At 32.4% G+C, this 14,385-nt stretch overlaps 1 protein-coding gene across 4 annotated transcripts in view; it reads left to right on the top strand.

The window, feature by feature from the left end:
• Nucleotides 1–14,385, top strand: part of SATB2 (SATB homeobox 2) — a 139,749-nt gene that overhangs the window by 90,770 nt on the left and 34,594 nt on the right. The window contains exons 8-10 of one of the 4 annotated variants that reach the window (XM_081934812.1): nucleotides 1,912–2,124; nucleotides 5,485–5,571; nucleotides 7,010–7,165. In XM_081934812.1, coding sequence (XP_081790938.1) covers nucleotides 1,912–2,124; nucleotides 5,485–5,571; nucleotides 7,010–7,165 — 456 coding nt within the window. The remainder of the gene's footprint in view (nucleotides 1–1,911; nucleotides 2,125–5,484; nucleotides 5,572–7,009; nucleotides 7,166–14,385) is intronic. The other 3 variants (XM_081934814.1, XM_081934813.1, XM_081934815.1) reach the window with 3 other exon arrangements.

Below are 14,385 nucleotides of genomic sequence, written 5' to 3'. Positions count from 1 at the left end.
TAAATGTAATTATTCATTTTATTGGTCTTAGACTTACAGTTCCTTTGTAAAGCAGAGTTATAAACAATTTCATTTATTTATTTTTGTCAAATTCATATAGCTACCCTTCTCACATGAAGCGACTCCAGGATTCTCCCAATACATGTAGACAAGGAATTGAAACATTTTACAAACCCATTAAAAACAATAAGAATACATAAAACAAGACCACAAGAGGGTAGCTATTACACATAAGACAACCAATGTAGAGGCTCCCTATTACCAGAAGATTCTCAGGCTTTCTGAAGGCTTATCCTTTTAGGAACCTCTCAGATTGGCCCCCTTTTCAGGTTTGTTCTTTCTTTTTCCCCAAGGCAATATGCATACTATACTTATGCTTGGTTGTACTTTAAAATATTGTCTTTTTTTACGCATCTAATTTTATGCAGATTTAGAACATTAATCAGCAGTCAGGTACATTTTATTCATGAATAAAAAAGCAGAAGCATGTAACTGATTTGAGGAAATATTTTTAACATATAATAAGTACCTGTGCCTGGAATAATTATTTTATATTTTGCATTGATTTGCTATATATCTTAGCATATCCTCCTTTTATACAGAAGCTCAAGGCGGCATACATACTGTCCCCTCCTATTTTTCCTCTCAACCACAGTCCTGGAAAGTTGATTAGGCTGAGGGAGAGTGATTGGTCCAACAATTTTTTTTACGTAGTCTTCTCTTTATGATTCTGGTCTGCTTCTTCAAAGAGTATCAGTTTCACTTTTTCATGTATGTATGAATTTCTCATTTTAAGTAATTGTGAGCATTTCCCCAATATATCTTGATGCAGGGAAATTTTATATATTGAAATAAGATTGGGACGCATTAATTTGCTATAAACTTTCCTGCCTAGAAACAATGCAGCAAATGATTTTCCCTTCCGAGAATGGTATTTCGGAGGAGTAGGCAATATGTTGAAGTTCTATGCAGAGTGCAGATAGAAGGAAGGAGAAGGAGGATGGACAAAGTACTGTAACATTTAGGTGGCAGTTGTACCATTTATTTGCAGCACAAGTAGGAGCTATTTTCTAGTTATGAATCTGCTATAAAGAGGAAGTTTTAGTTAGAATTCTCTAGGACAAAGGAGCACAAAAGTACAGCAAATGATTAGAGATTCTGTTACTCAAAGACTAAAGTCTTAGTGTCAGAGTAATCGGTAATTTTTATGTCCTAGTGCTCCATAACTTTTTATATTCTATGACTTTACTTGGTTTCTAAGACTTTATAAGCTGTAGTAGAATTGAACTGCTGACTTCTTTCATGTAAAAGACTCAAACAATCTAGATGTATTTGATGAATCTGACCATTGCTACCTCCCGACTTTTTAAACGAGGCAGCAATTTCCAAATTAATTAATTTTAAAGATGAATTATCTTAAGGATTTCTCATATTTGCAGCATTTTCCCCATTAGAAAGAATTGACAGTTTGCAGTGAACGAACTGTAACATCCAAACCTTGCCAAACATTTTTCTTCATAAGTCTCCTGAGCTGTTTAAATGTCTGAACTAAATTTACCAAACTTGGCAGATTCCTGAAGTTGAACAGAACTGCCAAGTGTTTGCAACCTCAAGCAGAAAAAGTGAGAACTCTAATAGTTTTTAGGCACCTGTCTATAATTGTAGTTTTATAATGGTGTCTTACTACTCACTTGCCTCTTTGGCAGATTTGTAGTTGGGTTGTTCTTAAGTGAAAGGTAGAATATAATTGCTCTTAAATCAGTCATGGTCCCTAGAAAACAAGGTTTGTTTCTAGAAAACATTCCATGTGCTTTGACATCTGATGAAAGGTCTCAAGCCTGCAGCCTGGCCAATTATAACTAACACATTTTTTTTAAAAGACTTGGACTTTTTTTTAATTTTTTGAACCAGGGATTGCTATCAGAGATACTGCGTAAAGAAGAAGACCCTAGAACAGCTTCCCAATCCCTCCTGGTAAATCTGAGGGCAATGCAGAATTTCCTCAACCTACCTGAGACAGAGCGAGATCGTATATATCAGGATGAGAGAGAGAGGAGTATGAACCCCAATGTGAGCATGGTGTCTTCAGCTGCCAGCAGTCCAAGTTCCTCCAGAACCCCCCAGGTAAGGTTCAACCCTATTATAATTGCTTTCAGTGTTGTCCCCTCATACAGAAAACCTAAAGTCAGGCATCATACAAGATGGCTGGTTAGGTTTTACCTGGACTGATATTAATTAGAAAAGAAAATACATTCTTAAATTCTTAGGGTTTTAAATTATGTGGTCTTTTAATAACACTTCTGGGATGAAACTGATATACTATTTTTTAAATTAATGCTGCAAATATAAAGAATGAACATTCAATTAAATACATGAAAGAATTCAAATATCTACAGGGAAGGTTATATACCTTGGCTGTGATCTGAATCTCCTCAAATCAATGGTGTACCCCTGGTCAGAGCTAGGTATGATATTTCCTTTCAGGACCAATTGTGCACTTCATTCTCAACATGTGCCTGAACTTTTTCATAATTTTACTTAGGGATTGTACCTTTAATTTTATCCTATGGTTGTTTTCAGTTGCTTCAGTAGCTCATCTTCTGGTTGGCAAATTGACCTCCAGGGTGCATCTAGAAGTGCTGAAATAAAATTAAGAGGTTGTTAGGTTGATTGCAACTAATAGAATAAAACCTTTCAAAATAAGTACTTGGACATGTTTAACGGATTTCATTAAAGATATTTTAGAGGTCTGTAGTTGGTTTCAGGATACAATTCAACATGTAAGTGCTGATCTTTAACCTTCCAAATGGTTTTGAGTCATGAAAGTTTAAGTGAACCGATCCAGCAAGGCACACATGCCTGTTGAGTGTGGTTATATTAAACTGCTAATAGTTGTTGCCAAAAGGATGAACCAGAATCTCTACTAGCAGAGAGCATGGTAGGATGGTTAATGTTGTGTTTCCTCCCACAATTATTGTTGGAGAAAGGAACCACTGAAAATTAATGTCTGAATCAAACTTTTGACACAATATTTATTGTATTAGAGAAGACAGGGAGCACTCAGCTGGTATGAAATGGCTGACAGAACATAAATAAATGCTTCAAGGATAGGGGATCTGTGTATGGATTAGCAAACTATAACATTTTACTTTTAGCAAATTTTTAAAAAATCATAATTTTTTAAAAAATGGATCGTAATGCTGAAGTTGGAACAAGCTAAGTGATTTTTATAGCTGGATTTATTCTATTCTATTTTAATCTGTTCCATGCCATGCCATTCCATGCCATTCTTCTTCTATTATCTTATTTAAAATAGTGTATGTGTGTATGATAATACATAATTTACATATGCAATTTTTTTAGTTTCTAGTTTTGTTTAGTATATTTGTTTTTAAAAGGGTTGCTTTCTAAAGATTTTCCTTCTCTTCTTTTTCTTTATCTCCCCTTATTTGGCTTAGTATAATTTTATATAGTGTTATAATATTTTTTTTCTTTTTTCTTTGGTGTTTTTCCCATTCTATATAGTTTTTTAAAAATAAAATAAACTCCTTTTTCAAAGTACAATATATTGTATTTTATATACTATATACATTATATAGTTGTACTACCATTTAATTTATTTATAATATTGTAAAAAGATTAAAATTTAAAAGAGTAAATATGTACAAATATTTCTACATATTTCTCTAAATATACACATTTTGTATGCATTTTACATGTTTGTTCAAGTGTTTTTTTACCTAAACAATGCACAAACTTCTGAAGCATATTATATATTGAGATACGTTTTACCTAATACTTAGTTTTCTACTCATTTTTAAAGTGGAGAAGAAATAGGAGTCAGATAAAAAATTGAATTATAAATAGGAAAAATGAGTTCAGGAAAAACTCTCACTCTCATTTTACTGAGGATATTGTTCTACTAATTTTTGGTGATGTTTCTAGAGATTACTTTATGTTTACTTAGAATTTGAGAGGTTACCAAAATGGGCAAGCTGGGTGTACAGATCTAACTCCTTTGGTGGAACTGAATATATGCAATATGTGAAAATTGGCATTTATGACTGTTTTGCTTCACTCCATGTACTTACTCTCCAGTTATCAGGGTTCTTTGTTTCTTTTCTGTCTTTAAGAACATTTGATTATAATCACAAGGCTTTACGCTTAGATTTTGATGGTGATGATTTTTCTTCCTCTTTTTTATGTCTCAGCCTTAGGCTAATAATTTCTAGAGCAGGATATAGCTAAAAGTTACAATATTTAACAGAAAAAAGTATAACATTACTAAAAATAGAAGAGGGACAAAATGAACAGCAAAGGTAAAATATAACTTAAGAGGGGCTTTTCTTTGTGTTGGAAACATAACAAATGTTGATTGATTGAAAGAATTTATAAGTGCCTCTGGGCAGCTAACAATAACTCTGGGAGCCATGTAATATTTGATATTTGGTTGGCCTCCCTATGGAAAACATAAGATGCCTGTAAATGAAAACTCATTTGGTCACCCTGGTAAGAGTCCAAGAAGATAACTATAACATTTATGCCAGTTCATTTGAACACTGGCAGGGAATTACATCCAAGATAGAGAAGTGAGTAAATTATCTAGAGAATGGAATAGATTTCTTTTAGAAAAAACAAAATCTGCAACGGTATAAGCTACCTTCTGCTGCTGAAGCAGGGAAAAATTCCTATATGTTAACTTATTTTACAATGCATATATGATTTATTTTTTTGCCTAAATCATAGTACTGAGAAGAATAATTTAATGCTAGAAGAATGCTTTAAGAAATAGCCATGATAGGCAGACAGGAGAAAACATATTTGAAATGAAAGACAATTTTTCCCCCTGATGTCGAAGTTAATCCTATATAAAAAATACTGTTTCCATAGATACCAATCTGTGATACAATTTTGCAGTATAGTAGATAATCTCAGAGTATCAAGAAATATAGTAAATGTTCGTTTTCTCCTCCCTATTACATTGCTTTTTAAAAATTGTAATTTTCTGTTTGTGGCTTTCAAGATGATCAAGTTCTGTTTTGGAATGTGTATTTGGTAGTAGATAATCAATGCCAAACTGATCAGAAAAAAAAAAGAGTCCAAATGTTTTGAGATGAATATAGCAATATTTAAATATGGGCTTCTGCTTCTTAATTTGTTCTTTGGTAAAAGTCAAGGGATATTAGAAAAAAACCCAGATATGAAGCTGGTTTTAGTAAAATATATTTATATACTCCATTCTTTTGTGTTTGCTCCATTTTGTCTATTTGAAAAAATAAAACTTCATTGAAATAAAGTAATAATTATAAAAATACAAAGCAGCAACTTTTAAACAATCTTGTTAACACACTAGAAAAAGTGAATTTTCAAGCCCTTTTAATAATGCAATTTCTAATCACAAATTTGACTAAAATAAATTTTTTATATTGTCTGATAACAAGTTAGTGAAATTAGAACCAGGCCCCTTTAATTTTGTAATTTTAGTGCCATAATAAAGAAGATTCTGCTTCTTCGGGCCACAAATCATGGTGGAATAATTCAGAGCTTCTCCAAATTGACCAGAGAACACAGGTAAACATATTCCAAAATGGTTCTAATCCTATATTTTTTTAATATACTGAATATATTCTTGAGACATTTATATTACAGCAACTTTTAAATCTGGGTTTTTCGAATACAAGCCAAATTGGCCCTAAACCTGGTTCTCAAATATAAGACCAAAACCTTCCTTTTTAATAATACCTTGTTAAGATATCTCTTTTTTTGTTAAAGATGATAAAATATTTAGCCCTGTTAAACTTTCAACCAATGTAAAATGCTTACTCTGTATGCTGTTGTAATGAATCAGCATGGAGGAAATGCTATTACTTCTTTCAGTCTTTTTCACCCTTTTCTAATTTCTTGCTTTAATATGTATTTTAATATTCTAAAACTTTGCTTAACAGAATAACCGAGTTAGAAGGGATCTTGGAAGTCTACTAGTCTAGTTTAAGTAGAGTCCTTGGTCATTACTTTACTTTTGCATGTTTCTTTAAACTGTCCTTGATTGAAATGATTGTTCAGCATGATTTATTAGTTCTTGCAATAACTGATTTGACTTTTACTAGTAAAATTAGTAGCCACTGTAAGGTGCAGTAGATTTGTAGATTTTTGTGCAGCAAAATCCCATCTCAGTTCTTTTAGTAGATTTATCTGTGAAGGAGATATTCCCTCATTAGTTTCCTTCAATTGTCATAGAAATTGATAGGAAATCATTTATTTAAAAGGAATGTAATGGAATGTACCCAGCTGCAATGTGGGTTTATGAAGTCAATGGCAGCATATCAAGCACACTGGCAAGCATAGTGTTATTAATCTTTTTTTCATACCCACTGATTTCCTAGGTGAAATTAGGTGACTGTCTGGCCAGCATAATGATGGGAAACCATACATACTCAAATGACATACGTATAATTTTAATAAAGAATGAAAGATACTTGTGGGAGTACATTAAATTGAGTAATAATTTATTATTTAGAGACCTCTATGCATTTACTCATTTTTTTCTGGAAGAATTGGCTCTTCCTCTAAGGTATGATTTTTTTTGGGGGGGGGTAAGGAGGAGGAGGGAGCAAAAATTCAAATATTCATATAGGTAATATATTGTAGTTGAGGACTAGCTGAATAAAATAATTGTTTAAACATTACTTCATCTGATTCATAACCTTTAAATTTTCTAGTATATATTTTTGTGTGTGTTGAAAGTCAGAGCAATTGAAGAATACTGTGTGTATGTTTGTAGAAAAAGAGAGTGAAAGAGAGTGCATACACATGCTTTGTATGTCCTGTAGGAATGCCCTGCAATTATTTCCAATCACAATTAACCTGATTAGAATAATGGACAGGAAGTGTCCCTCTGTAGCTAATGCAGTTTGGCATCAGCTGACTGAAATCCTTTGATAATTTCTGCACAGATGGCTGGGCTGAAAGCAGCACTATTTTAATTATTATTTTCATGGTCTCTCGATAGGCCAAAACCTCAACACCGACAACAGACCTCCCCATTAAGGTGGACGGAGCCAACATCAACATCACAGCTGCCATTTATGACGAGATCCAACAGGAGATGAAAAGGGCCAAGGTGTCTCAGGCTCTGTTCGCCAAAGTAGCTGCCAACAAAAGTCAGGTGAGTAGGGGATTCTCTTTTAAGAGCAGGAATAACTTTGAGGTTGACACATCCCTTCTACAGATAAAAATATACCTGTACAATCTTTTCTTATTTGTGCTTTTGTTCCAGAATAATTTCTTTCTATGGATTTAAATAGACTGAATAGCTAAAACACACAGATCTTATACGAAAAAGTAAAACATAAATAAATCCAAAACTATAAAATGAGGATTTCTGAATGATGGTGTTTTTGTATGTTTGATAGAGATCTTAAAGAGTGATAATCACTATTTCTTGGTTTACAGTGTTTTTTCCTTTCAGTAAAAAAGATGAAATGGAGCAATAATAAAACATAGAAAGTGAAAATACTCACATACTGATTTTAACAGAAATATTGTGGACCTACACATCAATAATGTTGGTTTAATTATAAAATGAATCAAAATCGTCCTCATGTCCATTTTCTTCTAACAGTTCATGTTTTCTAATATACCCTTTGCTTTTAGTTTTGTCTAAGGCTTAATATTCACAGAAAAGAAAAAAAAAGAGTGCAATATGGAATACATAAAAGGAAAATGCCATGGACCCCTTTTATACACTGTTAAAAGAATAAAAATCTCACGTACCACATGGCAAAATATAATGAGAGCTGGAACTGTTAAACGAATAAAGCTGTTAAAAGCATAATGCCACTTGGCACAACTACTGTGCATTTAACGGTTTTCCACTGTGTAATAAATGACATATGTGATAAAAGTGCAGTAAAATAAAAACTGCACAATTGATTTTGCAAACGTGCCTTTCGGCCTCTTCTTTTTGCATTTTTTTTCGTACACAAACACACACATATACGACAAGATCGTTTTTAATAAAGAATATTTAGCACAAACTGAATAACCGGGTTTGGCTGGAAAATGCCTGGAATCTTGCTGTCATTTTATGCAGAAAAGTCCTGAAACAGAAATGTTCTAAGTCACTGAAAATAATTTGAGTATCTCAACAACTTCAATTAGTGCCAGTTTGAATACTGAAATTCCAGAGGAATCACCCATGAGTTATTCTCTTTAACTAGAATATTTTAATTGTTCATGATCTGAAAAAGAAAACAGTTTTGCAGCATGTAGAATCAATAGAGAGAATTTAAAAAATGAGCAGCAAGGTTGATCAAATGTGTGAAAATAAAATTTGCTGTGGTTGTGCCTTGCAAACACTTCTTGCATGAGTATATCTGAGTATGTGCTTTTCATTTCACAGTTCTCTCAAGTAACCCTAATATTTTATACTTTTAACTCTTTTGATATATTGCAGTAACTGCAACATTTGATGTTAGGAATAGGAAATGTATTCAGCTCCGATAACCACATCAAAACCTAATATTATGAGCTTGGAGTTTCTGTTTGCATATCAAGCTCATTTATGAATATGTTTTCAAACTATTCTTGGTTGCCATGGTATCATTATTTTATAATATTGAGTTGTGGGGAAGCTAGGGCAAAATTTGAGAACTGTTGATGCGTTTAATGTTTATAGACTAAGTGTCAAGATCCATTTACTTATTTAGAGTTTAAAACCTAAAAAACACCTCAAAGAGACCTACTTTGTATGAATCTCTGGAAAATTAGTAACCACCACTTAGACCTGTTTAAAAATATCTTGCTACCACAAGTATTCTAATTAAATTATTATTGAGATCCAGCTCTTCGAATAATACTACTGCTAGATCATATATGACTTAGTTACATAGCGTAATACTTTGCTTCCAACTGCAGCTCTAGGCCTCTGGAGAAACTCACAAATGGAGAGTGATATTACCAATATCAAGTGATTATCTATACTCTTCAGACTGGTATCTTGAGTAATTTATTCAGAACAGTAAAGCACAGGTATTCATTACATGAAAAGTGCTTCTGACTGCTTGAAGTCTCATTTTGATAGGCCACTGTTCATGAAAGAAATCTTTGCACAGAATGTGGTATAAAAATGACAGGTTTATTTAGTGATTTGGAAAATTGTTATTTCTATTTCTACTTTAGAAAACTGTTAGTGCCAATTTAAACTCATATATTGTAAAAAACCTTTCTCTACAATCAGAGATTTTAGATTCAAATTCAAATGTAATCCAGATTACCATAATCCAATACTAGCCAAGAAAAGACTCATTCTAAATAATATTCTCTGGCAATGATGTTAGTGATAAGAAACAAAACATTAAAAGCGGCCCTGAATGTTTTAAATTATATTAAAACTATAAATGATCGCACTTAAATTTGAGATATTAAATAGCTGTTTCGGAAGGGTGATCTCAAAATTTGCAATTTGTAGAATAGGCACAATAGGCAGATGTTATACCCTAACAGGCATATTCAGGAGGAGTTAGTTACAACAATCACAAAAGGTTTGATAGTTCTAAATCTGAAATGAGGATAACTAGAATAAAGGAAACATTATGCTGAACAGTTAAAAAGATTAAGGGAGCTTTCAAGTTATGTGAAATAACATGAATCATAGTAACTGCTTGCTTCTGGAGAACAATTGAATTCACCTTTATTGATTCATGTGATTCACTTATAAGGGAAAAGGTAATTTTTTAGGAGAAAATTCTGGTCTGGCAAATTGAAAGTTTTTTTTGCAATGATTTACTCATAAAAAGGATACACAGAGACAAACTCCATTCTGTTCTCCCATATGGTCAACATTTCTGATAACAACTTTGAGCCAGGATTCTAAATAATATCTGAGAAAAAGAAAGACTATCCGAAAAGATGTGAAGAGAGCCAGTGCATTTGAGCTTCTTCTCAGCACCAAACATAGGACTCACTGATGCTGTGCCACATGTATCCTGGTCTGTACAACTCCATAGATAGGCTACCAGTTTTACTTGGGATCACATTTGGAATTTAATAATACATAGAATTTTCTTTACCATCTTTGAAGTCACAATTTGTAGCAAAGGCATTGCTACAAATACAGTGTCTATAAAGTGCTGTTTATTTTGGAGCATACCAGGAAGAATTATAGTTAGTTTCCTGCCCTTTAAAATGAAGATCTGTATATTATGGAAAGTTAGTTTCCTGCCCTTTAAAATGAAGATCTGTATATTATGGAAAGTGAAAACTACGGCTTAAATATACTAGAAGTACATGCTTTGTGTATTGATAAACTTGTTAATTTAAATAATAATATATGTCATCAATATTATAAACACGATTATTTAAAATGTTTCTTTACTTTTAGCTTTATTTTTTGTTTCTCTTCTTTCTCCACTTCCCATTTAAAAAAAAAGGCACAAAATGTTCTTAAGGAAGCACACACTATACTTTTTCTTTCTTTCGTCTTTTTGCTAAGTTTTGTGTGAACAAAAAATAATTTACTAAGTTTTACTATGATCATGTGATAATTCTTGTCAAAGAAATCTTTAATTAGAGCAAATGGTTCAAGTAAAGACTTGAAGGAGTAGTTTAGCAGAACTAACAAGTAAATTTCCACAAATATTAAAGTTCAGCATATTGCAATTCAAAAGTAGTCACTGTAAACTATAGAGATTAGATATACCTGTCAAGATTCCAATAATATGCATGTCAGAATTCAGTATTACAGTGTAGCCACTCTTTTATCCATTCCACTTTCTTCACTAGGTTTTTTTTTAATCAGCAAGAGCTTTATTTTAATAGAGATGCACTGAATTTGTAAAAAGAAGAGCTCTGTGAGTGAATTACCAGTTCATGCTTCTACCTGGCTAATTTCATGCTACTGTAGATTTCCAAGCTGAACATTTCTTTTAGAAGCCTTTGCTTTGAGTACAATTAGAAAATAATTTTCTGTGGCTAATTTGACTAATAGCAGATTCCCAGTCTCTTAAGACATCTATCACACATTATAATTTTTCTCACAGATGCTGACATTTTTCTGCACTGAAGATGTGGGTGAGGAAATATCCTTTAACATATATTTTGAGTAGAGTTATTTTGAATCATTCTCACTAAAATCTCTTAATTTGCCTTCTCACATATTTGCTGGAATGTTCCTTTCAATGCAGAAACATTCAAATTCTTCAAAAATTATTAATATCAAATTAAAATTAAACATTCAAGGTATATATTTCCATGCAGTAGTGTCGAGTGACCAGCAGTGCATCATTATGGATTACTATTACTTTCTGTTTAAAATGAACTACTTTCAGCTTCTTAGTATCTTGGAAAACTTAGAGAATTCCAGTCTCTGTGTGCTTTCCAATACCAAGTTTAAATTTCTTCCTTTTTGCATTAGTCATTCTCAAAAAAATGGTAATTTACATTATGAGTGTATAAATATATTGGTATTGTCAAGGAAGTTGTAGTTTCTGATTCTACTGGTATTGGTATATAACAAGTGTTGCAGATGTCTTAATTAAAAACTGTTTTAAGCCCTTTACGTGGCAAAACCTTTGCGCCTATCAAAAGCTGGTATTTCTGGAAAAAATACATTTATAAAAAAATACAGTACAGGTGAAAAACCTGTATCAAATACAGTATTTATGCTCCCTACCTATTGAAATACAACATAGCAATGGTATTCAACATATCAATTCCTCAGCACTACTTGCTTCGTCTTATGCTTCTCTGATTTTCTATATTTTTGTTATGTCTTACATAATGCCACTGAAGAATAATATGCCTGTGGATACTTTTCTTGGCATGCACCAGACTTACCCCATAACACCTTCACTCTTGGCATTATATTTTTAGAAAGTATTCCAATTTTATCTTAAACATACTGATGAATTCTTGAAGAGATAGTGTCCAGGGATATGTGGAAGAGAATGCTTGTACTGCATTCTCTGTTATTTTCATTATAAAAGAGATATTTCTAATTGTCAATTTCCTGCACCGTTTTAAAATTAAAAATCTGGGATTGTACCTGGATAGAAGTTTGTCTTACATTAGCAAAGGAATGGAGGAACTCCTTACTTTTATTTACTATTGAAAAATTCTGGTACAGTGAACTAGCACCAGGTTTTAAAGAACTTTTTTTTTCTTTCAGCCACCTTTTTAATTTTCTAGCTTGTTTTAAATCTACTTTTATTCCCAATGCAGATAATATGGGCTGGGGGGGGGGAGGGCTGAGGATGGATATTAGCCAGGTAGTCCTTAGTATCAGTTCCATCTCAATACTTTTATTTATGCAAAATTGTGTCAGCATTTTAAACACAGAAATCAGTTTTAGAATTTCCAGCTTCTCCTCGATATAACCTCCCTGAATAAATCACACAACTACTTGCGGTTTTTTCAAATATAAAAACTTTCTGCCCTGCTTAATGTTCATAGAAATGAAGATCCTTAAAACAAATTACCAGCTTGTAACGTCATACAGTATTTTGACTTTTTGTATGCCACTTGTTCTCATGGATGGAGTAGCACATTCTTAGAAAATAAAAATGGTAGTTGGTTAATGCAGTACATGAAATTGTATGCATTCCCTCCCCCCTTGAAAAAAAGAGACCAAGTTAAACTGCAGTGATAGAAAGTACGCTAAGGAATTAAAAAGAGTGACAGACAACAATCTCATCAATAACCTATTGGGCAAATGCATATTTGTGACTAGCCGTACCTTAATGTTAGAGAACTGCCCTTAAAAGCACTTTTATGTATGAGGTCACAGTTTGTTCTCAGAAATTAAAACATATGCACTGGTCCTAAAATATGTTCCCTCCCTCAGTAATATTATTGTGTTTCTCCAGTTGTACATACAAAATATTGATTTTTTTCCCCTTGAGTAAGGCATGGTATAGTGCACAGCCAAAAAAGATTAAGGAAAAACACCTAATGATTCACACAAGAAGAACCAACAAAAGAAGTAGAAAACCTAGGTCTATTTTGCACCATGTAATTATCACAATTACAATAGGAAATCTTCCATAAATTTATAATGGAATTGTAAACTAGATAAAGCCTGTGTAAGCATATCCTTTGACTTATCTTTGGATTCTATAAATCTGTGTGAACATACAAATTATACATGATGTACCATATCATTTCTTACACTCAGAAAATGAGTGTCCAGTTAGACCGTATTTCTACCAGAATGAATAAGGTTATATTTCAGTGCTGTATTCTCTTCACATGGGGCATCTTACAAAGCTTCTAAACATATGAGCCCTTTCAGTAACAACTTAAATATTTTGATTTTAGTTTTTCCTGACCTAAATATTACAAAGGTTATAGTTAAAAATATGATATATAATGTTTATTTCTTTTCTCATCTGCCTTTCTTTACCTCCAGGGTTCCCAATCCACCATGCTTCGAGTACTTGTGCTTATTAAACAGGAAAATTGGAAGATTAACAAATGAGTGCTATATTTTACTGTCAGATACATTTGATTAGGAGTCACAGTTCTTATAAAATATGACAGGAAAGCTTAATTGCCCAAGTTTTTAAATATAAGAAACAATGAGATTCTCTGTGGATATTGACAAAATTGTGTACAAAAAATTACAAGCTGAGTTTTTTTTCAAACTCATAACTGTAGAGGCAACATGACTTTTATTTATGTATTTTCTGTACTTCTTAAATTGAAATGTTTCCATAAGTTACAGAAACAGATTTTGCCATTTGCTTAAATTTTATTTTAACAGATAATCTGGCATCAGCATTATTAACTCAGTACTTTAATGCAGTATATACAATGCATTAGATTGAAACTGATTGAATTTGATTGATATTAGGACTAGTATACCCAACCTAACATATTTTCTGATTGCATGGACAACATTTTCTTCCCATGAATTTTCCATCCTATCTTAATCAGTTTATTGTTACAACTACTAATATACAAGCAGAATATATGAAACAATACTGATTTAAAATAAAGCTTCAGTATTTAACTTATTAACAATAATATATACAAAAAAGAGACCAAAATTAATCAGAGACTTGAAAATTTTAAAAATGGTTCTTAGATTTCAGTTTTAAAATTTTGATTTAGAAGACACATTCTCCTTTTCCCATCCATTGCAGTATCTTTTGTATTGGAGCTGATTTGAAGCAATATGCCATTGTAGACACAATTGTGTATGAGGAAATTCTACTGAGCTTGGTGAGATTCATTGCTACATACAGTTAGGCTTTTGGTTGTTTTTAATCAGATGGTAGGCTTTCCCAACAGTGGCAAATGGATAAAGTGAGGCACAAAAAAAAAATGCCAATAACATCTTCACTCGTGGTATAATGTTTTTAGAAAGCATTCTGATTTTACCTTAAA

The sequence above is a fragment of the Natrix helvetica genome (assembly GCF_964273705.1).
Source record: "Natrix helvetica genome assembly, chromosome: 1".
Taxonomy (NCBI): domain Eukaryota; kingdom Metazoa; phylum Chordata; class Lepidosauria; order Squamata; family Natricidae; genus Natrix; species Natrix helvetica.
The sequence above is the reverse complement of the archived record's forward strand: the minus strand, read 5'-3'. Positions and strand labels throughout refer to the sequence as shown.